The sequence below is a fragment of the Pogoniulus pusillus genome, chromosome 20 (genome assembly GCF_015220805.1).
Source record: "Pogoniulus pusillus isolate bPogPus1 chromosome 20, bPogPus1.pri, whole genome shotgun sequence".
NCBI lineage: Eukaryota > Metazoa > Chordata > Aves > Piciformes > Lybiidae > Pogoniulus > Pogoniulus pusillus.
The window spans coordinates 11,619,417-11,633,714 of NC_087283.1; the positions used below are offsets into that span (position 1 = coordinate 11,619,417).

The window sequence follows — 14,298 nt, forward strand, 5'->3', positions numbered from 1 at the left end:
CTTCATGGAATGGGGCCTGGGGGAGTGGGGAGAGGAGTGGTTATCCTGGAGGAAGTGGAAACAGCAGCCAAGTCACCAACCTGTACTGCTGTGGCACAGGAGCTTGAGCTGGTCACTGCCTCCATATAGAGGGGATGGCAGTGCCAGGAGGGTTGCAGGGTGGCCCAAGGTCACCCCAGCCTCTTTCTGCCAGCCCAGCGCTGATGACTCCTCACCTTTCTCTCCTCCCTCTCGCAGCTTTAACTTCTCCCAAACCCAACCTGATGGGCCTGCCCAGCACAAGCGTCCCTTCGCCTGGCCTCCCCACCTCTGGATTACCAAATAAGCAGCCCCCAGCCGCACTAAGCTCGCCCACCCCGGCACAAGCCACGGCGGCCGTGGCTCCGCAGCAGCCACCGGCAACGACCCCACAGCCGCAGCCGCAGCAGCCACCCCCACCGCAGCGCAAGGAGAAGGAGAGCGAGAAGGGAAAAGAGAAGGAGAAGGCATCCAAGGGAAAGGGAGACCCCCTGCCAGGGCCGAAGAAAGAGAAGGGGGAGGCGCCGGCGGGCGCCCTCTCAGCCCCACTGCCTGCCATGGAGTATGCGGTGGAGCCCGCCCAGCTCCAGGCGCTGCAGGCCGCCCTCAACTCGGACCCCACCACCTTGCTGACGAGCCAGTTCCTTCCCTACTTCGTCCCTGGCTTTTCCCCCTACTATGCCCCACAGATCCCCGGTGCCCTGCAGAGCGGATACCTGCAGCCCATGTATGGGATGGAGGGGCTCTTCCCTTACAGCCCCGCGCTGTCGCAGGCACTGCTGGGGCTGTCTCCCGGCTCCCTGCTGCAGCAGTACCAGCAATACCAGCAGAGTCTGCAGGAGGCATTGCAGCAGCAGCAACAGCAGCAGCGGCAGGCGCAGCAGCAGCAGCAGCAGCAACAGCAGCAACAGCAGCAGCAGCAACAGCAGCAACAGCAGCAGCAGAAAGCGCAACAGCCCAAAGGAAGCCAAACCCCCGTCCCCACGGGGGCTGCCACCCCGGACAAAGACCCTGCCAAAGAACCCCCCAAGCAAGAAGAGCAGAAGAATGCACCCCGCGAGGTGTCCCCCCTCCTGCCCAAACCCCAAGAAGAGCCCGAAGCAGAAGGCAAGGGCGCGGACTCCCTCTGCGACCCCTTCATCGTCCCGAAGGTGCAGTACAAGCTGGTGTGCCGCAAGTGCCAGGCGGGCTTCAGCGACCAGGAGACGGCCAGCGACCACCTGAAGTCCCTCTGCTTCTTCGGCCAGTCCATGGCGAACCTGCAAGAGATGGTGCTTCACGTGCCCACCGGCAGCGGCCAGGGCAGCGGCTCGTACCAGTGCGTGGCGTGCGAGAGCACGGTGTGTGGGGACGAAGCCCTCAGTCAGCATCTCGAGTCAGCCCCGCACAAACACCGAACAATCACAAGAGCAGCAAGAAACGCCAAAGAGCACCCCAGTCTATTACCTCACTCTGCCTGCCCCCCCGACCCCAGCACCGCATCTACCTCGCAGTCGGCCGCTCACTCAAACGACAGCCCCCCGCCCCCCCCGGCCCCCCCCGGCTTCCCCCCACGCCTCCAGAAAGCCCTGGCCCCCCGCGGCTCCCCGCACCCCGCCGGGGAAGCCGCCACCGCCGCCTTTCCCTCCTCTCTCCTCATCTTCAACGGTTACCTCAAGTTCATGCAGCACCTCAGGGGTTCAGCCCTCGATGCCAACAGACGACTATTCGGAGGAGTCTGACACGGATCTTAGCCAAAAGTCAGATGGACCGGCGAGCCCGGCAGAGGGGCCCCGGGACCCCGGCTGCCCTAAGGACAGTGGTCTAGCTAGCGTAGGAATGGACACCTTCAGATTGTAAGCTTTGAAGATGAACAATGAAAATGAATTTAAATAAAAAAATAAAAAAAAAAAGTTAATAACAAACCAATTTCAAAAATAGACTAACTGCAATTCCAAAGCTTCTAACCAAAAAAAGAAAAAAGAAAAAAAGAAAAGCGTGGGTTGTTTTCCCATATAACGATGCCGGTGGGTTTTACATTTCTTTTTTCCTTTCCTTTTAATAAAATAAAACTTTAAAAAAGAAAAAAAAAAAGAGGAAAAAAAAAAAATCTGTTACATTTGTCCTTTCGAAGGTACTGTTGGTCTGGGAGACGAAAGCCCGTGCTGCCTCCTCACTGTCTTCGGAGCTTGAGCCCCTTGTACATTGCCCCTGCCCCATCCCGCCCCACGTCGATAGCACAGCAGAGGCCGGCACGCACTGTATGGGAAAGCAGCCCACCGGGTCACAGTTTTAAATTTCTTGCTATCTTAGCATTCAGATACCAATGGCTTGCTAAAAGAAAAAAGAAATGTAATGTCTTTTTATTCTCAGGTCAATCGCTCACACTTTGTTCTGTTTTCAGAATCATTGTTTTATATATATATATATATATATATAATTTCTTTCATTTGTTTTGGGGGTTTCGTTTTGTTTCTTTTTTTTTTTTTTTTGTTTTGTTCCAGAAAAGGTTTTTTTTCCTTCTCTTTTTATTTTTTTCTTTCCTTTCCTTTTTTTTTTTTTTTTTAATTTAAAATGGGCAGAAAGTATTCAAGAGAAAAAACAACAACAACAACAACAACAATGTGAACTGCTTTAGCTTTTCGGGGATTTTAAGGGTAGCTTTTCTGCTGAAGTGAATTTCGAGGGGAAAAGTTAAGCACTCCCACTTTTCAGAAAAAAGAAAAACAAAAAAAACAAAACAAAAAACCCACACAAAGAGTGTTGAGGACTTGGAGCTTAAAAAAAAAAAAAGTTTTAAAACAACTGACTTTCTGTATTTATGATAGATATGACCATTTTTGGTGTTGAGTAGATTGTTGCATTGGAAATGAACTGAAGCAGTATGGTAGATTTAAAAGAAAAAAACCCTTTTGTGTACATTTAGCTTTTGTATGGTCCAGCTGACGGCTTCTCATTTGATGTTGTCTTGTTCATTCCTAGCCAGATAGATTGCAATCCATCGACTCGCCTGAGCTTTTCTCCCCTTTGTACCTTTACTCCCCAGTCCCCCATCCTGTAATCTTCCACTTATGGTCGCTACCTTCATTTCTTAGAGGGTGGTTGCATAATTATTTTATAAAAACTAAAGAAAGAAGTTCAAAGGGTTTTGGGGGGTCAGTAGGATCCCTTGCAGAATATTTTTTGTTGGGGGTTTGAAACTTTTTAAGGCGTATACATACGATTTACCTATGTCTGTTACCCTTGTGCACTTATCTTTCTTATTTTCCATTTTTCCTTTTGTTTTCTTTCTTTTTCTTCCCCTCTTCTTTTCCTCATTTTGTAAATGCTTCAAAGACTCTGTTCCTAAACTATAAGCGTTTGTTTCTGTTTGTGTAATTAGGCTGCACTCTGTTCCTTTTAAAAAGAGGTTTTGTTACATTTTTTTTTCTCTAAAGAAAATTCATGCTTTAAATAAAATCCAAAGACATACCCTTTCACCACTGGTGCAGAATGAGCAAAAAGGATTCTTTTTACTTGAGAATTTGTTTCTGATTTAAACAAACAAGTCTAAGTTTAAATAAAGAATAAAAAAAGTACCCAGGTTGTTATCTGTGCTTCTTCTGCAAGCAGAGAGACAACTCTTAGCCAAGGCAGGTTTCTCTTTCCAAGTCTCTTTGTGGTGGGCGGTGGAGCGGCCGGAGCTGCGTGAGGCGGGCGAGGGGCTGCCAGGCCCCGGTGTCCTGCCCGGCCCCGTACCCCGCTTGTACCCCGGGCGCACGGCCCGGACTTCGAAAGGAAAACTTTGTGCTGCTAAAATGTAGGGTTTTGGAGACAGACAGATGCCTGCTGTTTCACGTCCATAGCCAAACGTCAACAGAAACAATCTCCCTCCCCCATCCCCGCCCCATCCCTCTGACCTGAAAGTGCGAGAGCCTTCTCCCATCGTCTTCATCCTCCTCCTGCTTCAAAAGGGAACTTCGAAGACTGTGAACGCAGGTTCCTCCCGCCGCCTCTGGCTTCTCCTCCCCGTGCCGAAGCCGCTCGTCGACCCTGCGAGAGACTGGAGCATTCAAGAGACGACCGTGGGGTTCGTGCGCTAGCGGGACGCTTTTTTTTTTTGTATGGCTATTTGGTTTTGTTCGATGAAAGACTAGATTCTGAACTGTTGTACATATTTCTAACTAGGCTAATGCACAGTGCAGATTCCTTTTTTTAATTGTTTTTTAAGTAGACGATACTAAAGAGAATACCATCAGCTATTCCTACCAGTACCCAGCTGTAGCATACGGTGTCAAAACGGAAACACATACACAAAGAGCGTTTGCTGTTTTAACAAACTCTTTTCTTTTAAGAGAAGTTCTTGTATTTCTCCCCGTGTTTGAGATGAACATTTTTTAAATTCTAAAGTTGTACAGTTTTTTTGTTTTCCATTATTTTATCTTGTTTGTAATTCTATGAAATATATATATATATATATATTTTTTGCCATTTAACTGTTGTATGTTACTGTGTCTGTATCATATAGAATTTTTTTCGTTTGGTTGGTTTGTTTTTGCTTCTCTCTGTGATACAAGTTAACAACCTAACACTAGATTTATCTGTCAAATTCCGCACGGTCTCTTTCAGAAATCCTTTTGTTTTGTCTCGGTTTGTTTCTGTTTTTTAATTATATTGCTTGGCCACAGTGCAATTTCTCTCTCCTTCTTCCCCCTCCTCCCCACCCACAAAAAGGTTTTATAAATTCATTTCCTTGTATTTTTTCTAAACCTTTCTAGAGACTTTCAGTGCGAGGTTGCCTCCTCCTCCTCTTCCTATTGCAGCCCAGGGCCGGCACTGGGACCCCTGGCCCCCTCTGGTACCCTTGGACCCCGCCGTCCCCAGCCTCGCCGCCCGCAGCCCCATGACCTGCCGGCCGCTCCAGGGTGACTGTGGGACCGACGCCGGCATAAGGTCCCCCTGTGCAACCCCCTTGCCCACATGTGGCCTTTCTGACGAGTGTCAGAGTGGGGACGGGCAGGGCACAAGGAACAAATTTGAACCTGAGCTTTGAGCGGGTTTCTGTTTTATTTTTAATAAAAAGCTTTTTTAAGTGGTGAAGATGGCCAAAGTTTCATACGATTGAGAATAAAGAGGTGTAAGGGGTGTGTGGGGGCCGCCCGTGCCGGGGCAGGTGGGAGCTCGGGCAGCGATGATGCAGGCCCTCGTGCTTGCTGATCATGGGAGTATATTTTGCTTTAAAAAACAAAAAACTTTTAACTAGAAGCAGAAATTGGGTGGGTTGGTTGGTTGGTTGGTTTGTCAGCACTGAGATACTGCCCACTGTGAAACACAAAGCTTTGACTTTCTTTTTTGTTGTTGGTTTTTATTTTCGGGGGGGCAAGTTTGGGTAGAACAGAAAGCTTAAATGAGGTGAAGAGGGTTATGAACAGCCTTTGCAATGTACAAAAAATAGAGCAAGTGAAACCAAAAATGATGTTCTTGGTGTTTTTCTATAATGTAGTCTTGTTAGCTTTTTTTTGTTACTGTAACAATGCTGATCTCGAACTGTACCAAAATACATGGAGACTGACAGAAACAGAAACCACGTGGAACTTTCAGAACTCTAAAAACTTTGTCACAAAAGACTTTGTTGTCATAGTTGAGTTGACTGTAGATGGTAATTGAATATACTCCTTTGGAAATATTTCATCACGTATGTTTCCTGCTCATTGTGATACATTAAAAAACAAAAATGAGCAAAAGCTCTCGTCTCCGATGTCCCCGCTTGTGCGGTGCAGGGTCTGTCTCGGGGTGGGTGAGCGCCGTGCCACTTGGCTCGGCTTGGCTCAGCTCAGCAGAATGCATGCGTCCACCCAAGCTCCTGGCACTGCTCAGTGTGTCCACATTGTTGGTGTGACCCACCAGTGCTGGCGTGTTCATCTTCCTCCCCATGTGCAGGCACCTGGCTGCCCGCTGGTGTGAGAGTGCCTGGGCCCACGCTGCGAATTAATGCTGAAGTGGGAGCAATGAGCCAAACAGCGCTATCCACATGACGGCTCCGGGATGCATCCTGTATGAGAGATGTTACAAGTGCATTTAGTTCAGTAAAAGAGTGTGTATGAGTCTGGGCACACTGCTGTAATTAACTGTTAGAGGGGAAGCATGATGCTGATACGGGTTGAGGTCATCTTGAAACCTGTAAACCAGAAGTGCACTAAAATCTCCATCTGTTTTCTTCCACTGATCAGGGCAGGAGGACACAAAGGTAAGGAAGGTAAGTGGTTGACTCACTGCCGTGTGCTTGCCATGCCTACTGAGCAGGGAGGAAAAGTTCATGAACTGCTGAGGGTTAAACACACAATTCTCTTACCAAAAATTGCCCCTTGCAGCAGAAAATGCTTGAAATTTAGTAATAAGGACCACATCCAAAAGAGTGCCCCAAGGGTTACCATTCATCTCTAATTTATAACTGCAGCAATAAATAATTTAGAAAAGAAAACCCAGCCCACTGCTGCAGGTGGGGTGAGGAGCCTGGAGCCTGTCCACCATAGGTGTCCCAGGTGCTTTGGATAGTGAGGAGCTTCTCTCTCACTCAGGGAGCAGAGGACTGAGCTCTGCAGCATCAAGTAGATGTAGCAGAGATCACAAGGAGGAAATCTTGCAGTTGGCAAGGGCATGGGAGCATTCTTTAATTAATTAGGTCAGGACGTTCACTGGCAAGCCAGTAAGTTCAATAATCAGGTTGCTAATGCACCTTCATGACAAAAAAACCCAACAAAACCACACTTGTACCAATTCAGGCTCTGAAAACACCTGGAAGATTACGTGGGTCAAAACTGCCAAGCCCAGGATGACTCCTGGTGCTGTGCCATATGCAAGCCAAACCAGCCAAGTCCTAGCTCTGGTCTGCAGCCCCAATGAAGGAGACCTGCGCCTTGGCAACAGCCACAAGGGCAATTGTACCCAAATGCATGCCGCAGCTCGGAACCCCAGTGCTGCTTGGGCCAAGCTGCCTAGTCCTGTCCCCAGCTCGGGTGTTGCTGTTCTGGCACAAGCCAGGACAGGTGGGCATCTGGATTGTCTCTTGGCTGTTCACTTCTTTTTTAATGCATTTCCCACAAGCGGATGGGACTGCAGCAGTAATGGGGCTGCCAGCGTGACCCTTCTGCTGGTGTTTGCACTGTGCCGCGTTAATGACTTCACTGTTGTTCCTAGACCTGCAGTTCTGGAAGTTTATTATGTAATGCTGCTATTTATTCCTGGGTTGAATTCCAGTTTAAGACAGCTATGCTTGAGAAAGCACCTCTCTAATGCTCAGGAAGGTGTAAATGGCCTCCAGTAGCTGCACAAGCTGCAAACTAAAACCCTCTGTGTGAGCCTCTCTGCTCAGAGCTGTGCTTCAGCAGAAACTGCAAACCTCTGACAGAAATACAAGGTGGTTCCATGCTGTGATCCTGGTAAGAGGAGACTGGGAATGATTTTTAACAACTTTGCATTGCCATCACCTAAAAGACAAGAATTTTCACTCTTTTAGTACACCCTTACACCCCAAAAAAGACACATTTATAAAGAGGAAGAGCGACTGGCAGTCCAGGGCGGGCAGGAACCTTCCTGATGCATCTGGAGCCAAGGTCCTGGCAGATAGGTGCCACTGCCTTGAAGTGGAGCCCATTTTTGGCTGCTGTCAGCACTGTAGGAGCAGACCTTGGCCATCTGCTCTGGGGAGATGGCCCAGGCAGTCTTTGTGTCACAGCCTGGAGTGCACTGACACCAAAAGAGGAAACTTCATGTCTACTTATTGTTTCCAACTAGCTTTTCCACAAGGAGTCCTACCAAGATGTACAGCAGAGGTAAGCCAGGCATATGAGCTCTGTCAGCAGCCTCTGCACTGGGTGCAGGAGCCAGATGCTGGTGCAGGCCATATCCCATTCAATAGGCTGAGCCCTGTGGCATACACAGGCCAAGGATGGAGAGTGCCTTCAAGAGATGCTCTTCCTCGTGCACCCACTCTTGGGGCACGGCCCTGTTAGACATCACAGCAGTGGTCAGCTGGTCCATGTCAGGACTGAGCTAACCTGCTTCCAGAGTGCCCAGCAGTGGCCAAGGCCTTCACGCTGCCCTGCATCCCTCTGCATACGCCACTGCATCCAGGCCATGCCACAGTGGGGGACTCATGGCAATGCCAGCATGCCACCCAGCAAGCAAACACATGGGTCAGTCCTACAGAGAGTGAGACCCAGCTTCCCTTGAGACCCAGCTTCCCTCCCTCACTGGCAGGTCAAAGTCATGGCCAGTGCTGCCAGACCCCTGCCAAGGGCCCCAGCATGCAGCTGAGGAGACATTTTCAACGCCACAAAAGAGCAGCATCTTTAGAGGTATCTGGGGCATGGAGCAGCAGATCACTGAGCACAAAGCAACGACAAAAGAAACCCCAAAACCTTGCCAGCTGCCAACTTGCGCTGAGGCCAGTTCTGCTGTGCCCTGTGGGACACCTCCCAGCTGAGGCCAGGTTGCTGCCGGAGACCTGCTGCAGCACAGGGAAAGTGCAGGCCCTCGGTAGCTGATCCTACAGCCCCTGAGGTCACAGCAGCCCACAGGCAGCTCAGGCTGGACACAGGCCTGAGAGCAGCAGCTGCAGCAGCCATGTCACTGCTGCAAACAGATCTCTACTGAGCTGAGCAGAGTCCCACGTTAACTTCTTTGCTAAATGACATCTGAAGTCCGCTAAGAGAGCCGACTGCTCTAATGCAGACGGATGCTCCGAGAAACTGCCACCAGGCTCAGGCTGTGCCAGCAGTGGTGAAGGGTTAACTCCATCAGCGTTTAAACTAGGAATGTGGAGCCCATTCTCTCCTCCAAGCTCGTTAACAATGTACACCTGATGATCTAAAGCACTAGAGAGTCATTTTAATTAACGCTCTGCCAGAGGGGATGTGGTGAAGACACTGATTTCACTCCAATGACTTTCTATTTTGGTATATTGCAGGAACGGTGAATTAGTTCCCCGGGCTGCTGTGGTGAGCTAATCCAGCAGCAACTGCCTGGGCATGGCCTCCGTCGGCTCCGCAGGTGGCAGCTTTGCACAGAGGCACTGGCACCACCCACGGGGCAAGGTCTCAGCTCCTCAGCAGAGCTGCATGGGGCTGGCTCCAGTGGCATCCCACAGCAGGACCAGGCTGGTACCCCATGCCCAGTGACTGGGTGCAGGCGGCAGTGGGTCGGCACCACCGGAGAAGTCCCATGTCCACGGGAGCCCTTCCATGCACCATCCATGCTGCTGTCCTGCCCAGCCACGGTTGCCCCAGGGGCAGGTGAGGGCCCGAGCTGCAGCTGGCAGCGCTCCGGCTCTCGGCGGCCTCTGCGGTGATGGAAGAGACTTCACAGCACGCCCCAGAGAAAAGCTGGCGGTACCTATAAATGGTATTGTGCTGTTGGTTGGATGGTAGCATGATGTTACTTAATTAATGTTTTAATACCCTAGGCATCTTCTGTGCCGTATAATTCATATCGATTCAGCTGTGAGCATGTTCAGTTAAAAAGACTCTCTCCTAAGCAAACTTCCAATTGTATTGAATTGTCACAGCGCAGAAAGGGCCTTTTCTCAGCACGGGGGAGGGGATTCTCTGCCAAACCGCTGCCGGCCTGGCCAGCCACACACATGCACACGTGCACACGCACAGCCTCCTGCCCCAGCAGTTCCTGCTCCCAGAGCCACCACCTGAGCTGACCCCGGAGATGTTGCACTGACCATGGGGTCTCCTTCTGTGTGTCCAGGCAGAGCAGCCTGTCCCCTTCAACTGCTGCTGGGCTGGCCAATGGTGGAGGCTGGCTTCACCCTGGTGCCACTGCCTGCCACCAGGCCAGGTGTCTGGGCAGGTACCTCCCCAGAAGGAGCTCTCACCGCCCCTTGGCAGAGCTGGCTGGCAATTGCCACAGCCAGCAGTTTTCTGCCCAAGGCCACAGCCTGTCCTCATCATGGCTGTCAACTGCTGGCTGCCACCATGCATCACAGAGATGGAGTGACACAGGTCACTGGGGCCTTACTGCTCCCCAGCCAGCCCACAGCTGTAGCAAGAGCTGAGCAGGGACCAAAGGATGGCCTGGAGCTTGCAAGGGCTTGCAGAGCTTTGAGGACCACTGGTGTTTGCTTGTTTGGTCTCCCTGTCCCACTTCTCAAGGCCCTGGGTGCCTGAGGCGGGTAGGCATCCTAGTGAGGGCGTTCCCCGTGTGGCTCCACTGTGTCACGTGGACTGTGGAGGGAACACCACAGAACAGCGGATGCAAGGTGTTAATTCCCGTGTCGATGTGCCACCTGTCAGCGCGGCCTGAAGCCCTGATCTAGCTGTGGTGGGCTGGCTCTGTCCTTCCATCCCGTGGGGCCATGGGGAGGCTGTGGGATGAGCAGAGGCAACACAGCCCCAGCACATTGGCTGTGGCGATGCCCACGCACCTCTCCGGGATGGCTCAGCACACAGCCACCCCTGCCAGAGCCATGGAGCGGTGCAGGGAGGTGCTGCAACATTTTAAAGCATGTATGTTTGCTCCCAGCACCAGAAGAGCACCTTGACATTCTGGAAGGACAAAACATGTCTGCAAGCAGAGAGCCACGGTGTGTCAAGTCAGCCGCGTGTGTCACAGCAGCAGGCAGCTGCCAGCTCTGTCACCAGCCCCTGCCACAGTGCTGCAGCCCCTGGGGCCATCCCTTGTCCCCTAGCCCTGCTGAGCCCAGGATGGGGGGACATGAAGGCTGCTCCCTGCACAGCCGATCCTTCTAGTAGGGAGGCTTCATTAAAGATTTCTGTCCCTTTCTTTTTTTTAATAATGAGGCAAAGATAAAAATTCTGTATTTTCATTACTCCCTATTTTCACAGCCCGCTGAACAAAAACACAAAGCACTTCTCCCGCTGCCCCTTGCTCCCTGGCCCTGCCTCTTTCTCCCATGGAGTTCAAATTAAAGAAAGGCGAAAATTGAAGCTGTTGTACGCAAGGCGATTGCAACATGCATATTTGATTTTTATGATGGATCTAAATTGCTGAATAAGGCCGTGGAACAAAGGGAGACTGCAGCTTCCTGCCCATCACAGCCAGCCAGCCACTGCAGAACAAAAGCGCCAGCCATTAGGGGCTCAGCAGGGAGACACATTTATAAATGACTTTGTTTCGCTGCCCCTTCCCCCCCACGGGGTGCTCTGGACGGGGCTGGGGGCTCCTGATTTACACATCGCAGGGAGCGCGTGTGCCTGCTGCAGAGCCGCCGTCGTGGCACAGCATGGCTGCGGGAGCCCGGCCAGCCTGGCACGGGGTGTGCGGGGGCGGGGGGGGCCGTCCGCAGAGACCCTTCTGCAGCAGAGACCTTCTGCAGCCGCGACCCTGGCAGGCAGGAGGTGCCTTGGTGTGGGGCGGGCCGAGGCTCTGCCTTTATGCTCACGCTGGCTGGTGGCCCTGGGCATACTCAGAGCCACACAGCCCTGCAGGGACTGCGGACTCCGTGGTCCCCAGGCTCACCACAGCTGCAGGATGGGCGTGCAGGCAACCAAGCACCCATCAGACCCTGGTAGCCCTGCTGCTATGGGGATGTCCCTCCAGTATCTGGTGTCATAGCCCTTTTTGCAGCCCAGTCTGCACTCTGGTGCTTCTGGCCAGGCATCCCTCAGCAGGTGAGAGCCATGGCTGACCCACAGCAGCTCGGTGCAGCTCCCCCAGCTGACTGTTGATGAAGCGCAAGCGCTGTGTGAGGACAGCTGGGAAAAGCCCTTGTGGCGGCCCCACCGACATCCTCCTCTTGGTGCAGTGCCCTGCGTGCCATCCACTGAGAAGTGCCGGCCTGTGCAGTGTGCAAGCAGAAGGCGGTGAGGTAGCACCTAGCAGCAGGAGGGCTTCCACCAAGCTGGGGAGCTGCTGCTCACAGGAACCACCTTCTGTGTTTAGCAAAAGGCATTCGTGAGGGAGGCTCCAGGCGGAAGCTCTGGGATCCCTCAGTCTGCAGCAGAAGGTTCTTGACAAGGGCAGGATCTGGTTAGGATCAGACTGGGATGGGGAATGGGTTTCCCGCTGGGTCCTTGAAGCTGCCACAGAGAGAAGTTGGGTTCATGGTGGCAGCTGTGCACAGCTCTCCACAGACACAGAGTCTCTGGATGAGTGGACAGTGTCCCAGCCTGATCCATGTTGGTGGGCTGGGCACAGGCCTCTGCAATATGTCTGAGTAATTAGCATCATCAAGGAACACTCCTGTCTCTGGCACAGCTCCTGGCTGTCCACAGCCTGTGATGCTACAGGGCCACCTCATGGCATAAGGCTGCCCTTCCTGCCTGTCACATCCCAAGTATGATCCCAATCATGAATCCAGCAACCACTTGTGTGTCTCAGGCCATCAGCCTGAGAAATGCCTTGCACTCGGGTGGACCTGAGGGGTTGCTTCAAATGGCTCCTTGAGCCCTGTGGGCACAGCAGAGGCTGGCCCATGTCATGCTGCTGTTCAAGAGGAATCAGCAACATCCCACTGCAGGAGAAGGGCCTGTAGCTGGACTGATGTTTGCCCTTGTCTTACTGCATGAGCTGCTCAGGCTGTGCTGTGGGGTGCTGGAGTGCTGCTTGAGCTCCTGCTGCAGATGTGACCTACCACTGGAGAAAAGGGAACAACGATCCACAATGAAAACATGCTCTCCTCCTCTACTGCATCTCCCAGGTCCTCTGCCCATCACCTGTTGCTCTGCACTGCACCAGGAAATTGCATGTGTCTGTAACAGTGTCTTCATGGATTTTCCCTGACCTCAGACATGTCTGCTGCCCCTGGAACTGCTGCTGGGGTAGGTCATGGACACAGACAGCACCAGAGCCCCAGTCTCCTACCCTGGCCCAGCACTGCTCTCCATCAGCAGATGGGGACCAGTGTGGCTGGAGGAGCTGGTGCCTTGGTTGAGCTGGGCAAGCTTGGGCAAGACCTGCAGCAAGGCACCAGGGGTGGCCTGGGGAGGCTGCCCCAAATAAAATCCTGGTCTAGATGGGGAGGAGATGGGAAAATCACTGCCCAGGGACAGACAAAGCATTGTGGCTACAGGGAAGTCTGCTTAGAGACTGGGATAGCGCTGGGAGAAGCCTTAGAGCCAGAGGGAACGTGTTCAGCTCTTTAAAGTTTGGTTTCCATGACCTCTTTTGCTGCTGGCTGCCGCTCCCCCAGTGCCACTCCCAGTGCTGGGTCATGTTGTGCTTTCCCTGCTAAGGAGCTAAACTGAGATGCTGTGTGTAAGAAATGGGAAGTGACAAGATATGACCGAAGCATTGGAAATCAATCCAAACTAAATGTGCTTCTTAACTATAAGTGAACAGTTGAAAACAATCCTCTTTTATAGCCATGGAGATAAATACTCTGTTTTTATTAGGAAAAAATTGCTTTGGACTGAATAAAGTCATTTGATTAACAAGTCAAAGCAGATGGTTTATTGATGTTTCAGAAAGGAGTTTACAAGGTCTAGAGAAAAAAGAGACCCAGCTCTGAATTAACAAATTACCCTGGTATATGGGACATTGACAGTTCACTGCTAATAGATTTATGGGCTACTGCTGGGTGTTTCGTCCCCATTTGGTTTATTATGATAAAATATTGGGGCAGGGGTAACCTATAGCCTCACTGCAATATACTGTATCGACCCCTGACCCTGGGAACCTGACAGCAAACCTATATATTAGATTCTTAATTTGTCTTAATCTAACAGGATCGGCTTCCCTGCTGTAATTATTTTCCAAAGGCGACGGCGTGAGCCCAAGAGTGTGTGCAAGAGGTGCAGGTGGGGGTGGATCACTTTGTCTGTGGCACTGGATGTGCAGTTAAAGTGCTGGAGACCAAAGGGATCACAGTAGGAGCGAAGCAGGAGCATCAGTGCCCTGTGAAGCAGGACACGACGTCAAGAAATCATAACATTCCTAGGTGCTGTAAATTACTGCCATAAAGCAATTTACCATGAGACCCTAGGAGCATCTGGAAATCTGCACAGATCTTGACAGGAAATGCAGGGACCTGAAAGAATGGTGCCACAGAGCTGTTCCTTCCTCTGGATATCACCACAGTGGTTTTGCACCCCTATGCACAGGGCCACATGTCCCACAGGGCAGCAGTTTCCAGTGGGCAGCAGGACTGACAGCTGACACAGGCAGTTTCAAAGCCAGTGGCTACAACTTCATGTTTTATATTCTGGGATTAAAATGCAGTGATTGCATGTCTCTGTACCAGTTATTCACTAACAGCTGGGGCATGGGCACTGCCATCTCTGCCACCTCAGGGCTCACCACTGGCTGCAATGACAGGCCAGCCTCAGTGCTCCAAGTGGTGGAACTGGGACAACT

General features: G+C 51.6%; 1 protein-coding gene across 1 annotated transcript in view; it reads left to right on the top strand.

The window, feature by feature from the left end:
* Positions 1-2,480, top strand: part of ZFHX3 (zinc finger homeobox 3) — a 161,321-nt gene extending 158,841 nt beyond the window's left edge. Inside the window, 2 exon segments of the mRNA XM_064160210.1 lie at positions 238-1,546; positions 1,548-2,480. Of these exon segments, the coding sequence (XP_064016280.1) occupies positions 238-1,546; positions 1,548-1,857 (1,619 nt within the window). The 3' untranslated portion in view covers positions 1,858-2,480.
* Positions 2,481-14,298: the final 11,818 nt, after the last annotated feature.